The 4,281-nt window shown below is 42.5% G+C and overlaps 1 protein-coding gene across 1 annotated transcript in view; it reads left to right on the forward strand.

The window, feature by feature from the left end:
• Nucleotides 1-3,836, forward strand: part of PDPK1 (3-phosphoinositide dependent protein kinase 1) — a 30,630-nt gene extending 26,794 nt beyond the window's left edge. The window contains exon 14 of the mRNA XM_072120400.1: nucleotides 1,010-3,836. Within this exon, the coding sequence (XP_071976501.1) occupies nucleotides 1,010-1,123 (114 nt within the window). The 3' untranslated portion in view covers nucleotides 1,124-3,836. The remainder of the gene's footprint in view (nucleotides 1-1,009) is intronic.
• The last annotated feature ends 445 nt before the right edge of the window (nucleotides 3,837-4,281 follow it).

The following is a 4,281-nucleotide window of genomic DNA, read 5'->3' on the forward strand; positions in this document are numbered from 1 at the left end:
ACTTTAACACCAACGAAATGTCCACTGATTCCGACTACAGAGCCATGTTTTCCTGATCACTCTGGCAGTTTTCTACAATCTATAGTGGAGGAGCTTCACTACTAAGAATGTACATAAAGTGCAGTCTACATTCATGCCCAGATCAGGGGTGCACAACCTTTGGCCAGGCCACATGCGGCCTGTTAAGCCGCCAGTCTAGTCCGGACCCTGCTGACAGTCATCAGCGTTCATAAGCAGGGAGTATAGCTGAGAAGTTCACTTCTTCTTGTTGCTCCACTCTATTGCTCCTAGAGCATTGGGAGTTGGGACAGATGACACAGGAGTGGTAAGTACCTGCCACCTCTACTGTACTGCTCCTGGCACAGCTCTGCTCTGGGTCCTGATGCAGGTGCATACAGGAGAGGATTTATTTTTGTGTGCTCTGAGATCTCCAGTATCTGTATATTTGTTTTTTGCTCTGAATGCAGTATTTCTGGGGTGGTATATATTGCTGTATTTTGGTTGCTTTTGCTGGTTACTGGTCCATCCCCTTATAGTTAAAAAGAATGACTGTGGGCTATTCACCCCTATCCTTAGATGAGGAACAGGACAGACATTTTAAAGGGAACTTGATAATTTTTATAATCATTTATGTGTAGAGTTGGCAGTCAGTCCGTTTTCTGATGATTTAGACTCCACAGCCCTGTTGCCAACAAAAGTGACTAACTTTACACCACCCATTGTGTATAGTGTATTCTACAAAATGAACCAAAAGTTTAACTATACATTTTAATAATGTGGCGGATTATTCATCCAGTATTTGCTTTTATAAATCTGGTGCAGATAAGACTAGTCTTACTTTGCTCTTGTGACTGTCCCAGTGTGTGAGCTACCTACCCGGCTAACCATATGGCTGCTTACACTTGGCTGAAATCTCTTGTTTTCTTCAGGTATTTGGTCTGATGTATCCGGCTCTTAATTGAGATTATTTTTCATGAAACTTTTTTTTTTTTTTCCACTTTCTCCGCAGCCTAACCGAACCTATTACCTGATGGACCCTAGCGGCAATGCCCACAAGTGGTGCAAAAAGATCCAGGAAGTTTGGCGGCACAGATACCAGAATCACCAGAACAGCAGCATATAGCATTGCCTCTTCCACCTCCCGCAAAGCTTCCCCTCGTGCTGCTAGAGTCCCCCCACCCCCCACCCCTGATTCAACAGATGAGCTTTACATAGCAGAACAGAAGCGAGACCCTTCTCCGCTCACCACGCCACCATCTCTCCATGGGAAAACAAACTCCAGACAGACATTAATGGTATCCAGGGTTCACCTTGCTTCTTCTCTGCGCTTCTGTTGGGTTATACAACATGCATATCGTTGCTGTGGTGAATTTTGCTTTTGTGCACACACCAGCTCTATATCTTCTGCAACCTAGTGGGTAGGCCTCGCTTTATGCCAGCTTTAACGTGCAGTCGGTAGAAAACACAGTTCATTGTACTTGAGATTCTTATACAGTAGTCCCTAGGACCTTTCATCTTGCCAATTTTTGTTTTTTTGGTCTTGCAACAGAGCTAGTCTGATCAGGGATCTTCACAACCTGTACAGTAAAGGAAAGACGCGCCATGCAGTCACAATGGATTGTGTCTTTCCGTATACGGTGCGTTCTATAGGGTCATACCCATGCTTCCAAACTTCTCGTACTACTACGTATGTGGACTGTGCCCCTATCACACACAGGCTAGGGTAACAACGGGAAGCAGGGCAACACACACACCGTTCAAGTATGTCAGCCATGGCACTGAATATCAGCTTACATTTTATTTATACATACAAATATATATATATAGATAGATATAAAATTGTAAAGAAGAAAAATCCTATATCCCAGATTTTATCCTCATAGTCTGAACCTCTTCCCCCGATCTAGCTACAGCGCTCCCGTCTGCTTTCCGGATCCCAGTAAGTTTTCATCACCATATTTAAATACATTATACGCACTTTGTGGAATTTTTTTTTTTTACTAGGGAGGTAGTGGGGGAGAGTAAGGGGGGGAAGGATTAGGAATGCTAAAGACTGTTCTACTGACTACAGTTAGATTTACCCACAGAGAGGTGTTTTACCATAGAGCTGTATCCGTTCATTGGCTTTATGTAATATCTGCCTGCTGCTATTTGAACACGCATATATTTTTATGTATTGGGGTTTTTGTTTTCATCTTTTAGGGCCGCCTAGTAACAGACCAGTCAGACTTTAATACTCGGAAAAGGATTTACGGTACTTGTCACATCCCAAATATCAGTTTCTAAATAACTTTAGGAGGGGGGGGGGGTCAAAAACATTTCTGTAAATAAGTGGGGGGAAAAAAGTTGTGGATAGTAGATATAGAAGACCACTCACTTGCAAACAATTTAGGCAGCAGATCTGTATATGATATATATATTCTAAAAGTGCACCTAGTGTGACTGATGTATTTAGAGGCTGCAATATCTTCTCCTGGGGGCAGGTAAAGTTATTCTTTTAGTTCTGGATATTGTTGATTGTGTCCTATCTGCAGGTAGCATGATGCTGAGCGGATTGTACATAGTGTCCTATCTGCAGGAGGAGCTGAGCACATTGTACATAATGTCCTATCTGTAGGCAGCATGTTATAGAGCAGGAGTAGCTGAGCACATTGTACATTGTGTCCTATCTGCAGGCAGCATGTTATATAGCAGATTGTTCTTGGGTTCCCTTCTGCTAATCTCCTGCTATAAAACCTGTGACCTGCAGATTGAATTGTATTTTCCAGTTGGCACGTTACCTTTAAGGTGGCCATTCGCCTTAGTCAGAAAAAATGGAATTTGTTTGACGCAAAGAGCCGAGCAGACTGATTTTATATCATTTCGTAGTAAAGGATTTTCTGACTTGTCATTCGTACAGTTTTACTTCCTGCTCATTCTGGGCTTAGGAGTCCAGTGGGCGGCCCTACTCATGGCTGACAGCTCTCTCTGTATGCACACTTTTTATATACAAGGAAAGCTGTCACAATAAGACCGCCCACTGGACTCCAAAGCGCAGAATGAGCAGGAAGTAAAATGGAAAAATATGAATATCTCTTAAAACTGTGGCCTACAAAACTATGTATGGATCTGCTCTGCTCCGCAGCTTTGTGCTAGAGATCGCACTGGGAGCAGTTCCTGCGAAAGAATATTGCATAAAGCTGGGTGAAGGGGTCGGTTTTGGTTTTCTAGAAGCTGTACCTCTCTCGTCTATCGGTGGCGCCTCTGATATACAATACCCACGGACAGAAGTGATGCTGTTATTTTCTGGTTGTAGTCTCCCATAGCCCGTTAAAGGAGAGTGGGGCATCCTGGTACAGGTGACCATTGAGGGGCAAGGCATAGTGAGCAGCCTGCAGGACCTGATTTGAGTTGAGCTATAAGATGGACCAATAGCACAGCCGGCTGTGCTGGTTTTGCATAATCTAAATCAATGATAACCTTGTCCATAGGCTCCTTATATCCATCTGTCCCGTATATATATCCCTGCCTAATAACCACGACGACCCTCCGTATCCTCCTGTCACACACTAGAGCATTGGTGCCTCCACAGTAAGATTATTGATGACGTCATCCTAACGCTGGTTAATGTTGACATTATCCGCAGCCGGATGCGTAGCTCCTAGACTACTTTTAGGACCCACCCGGAGCACCCTACATCCGGTAACATTGACGCCTACGCTGCTCGAAGGAACGCACATGCAACTTGCACAGTGACCTTAAAAGAAGATAGATTTATTATTATTTTTTTGTTTTTGTAGTTTTTTTTTTTTAAATTCTGTGACGCAGCTAGTACGGCCACCGCGGTGAGAGGGGGGGGGGGGAAGAAAACCGCTCACAATGACCACAGTCTAGGCTACTCGCCATGGTCGGTGGCAGAGTGTACTGCTGAAATTAGTTGCAGAGTTTAGAAGAAAAAAAAATAATTAGAAAAAGTTTTTTTTTTCCGATTTAGTACGTTGGCTTTCATTTCAGGTTGGTGGCAGTTCTGTTTTTTAGTTTTATTATTTTTTTTTTCTTTCTGGTTTGTAGCTGACTGTAACTGTGATGTACAGGCTAAGCTTAAAATTTAAAAAAACTGAAAAAAAAATTGTTGAAAAAAAAAACAAACAAATAATGCAATGATAGGATATTCACTTTTTTTTTGTATTTTTATTCTTGTATAAGGTTATTTGCTGGCTAAATGTTGGCCTCTAGTTCAGTCTGTGTTATTTAAATTCTAATATATGAATTATTTGGATTGAATTCATGTTCCGGGCCACG

This window comes from Engystomops pustulosus, chromosome 8 (genome assembly GCF_040894005.1).
Source record: "Engystomops pustulosus chromosome 8, aEngPut4.maternal, whole genome shotgun sequence".
Classification (NCBI taxonomy): Eukaryota; Metazoa; Chordata; class Amphibia; order Anura; family Leptodactylidae; genus Engystomops; species Engystomops pustulosus.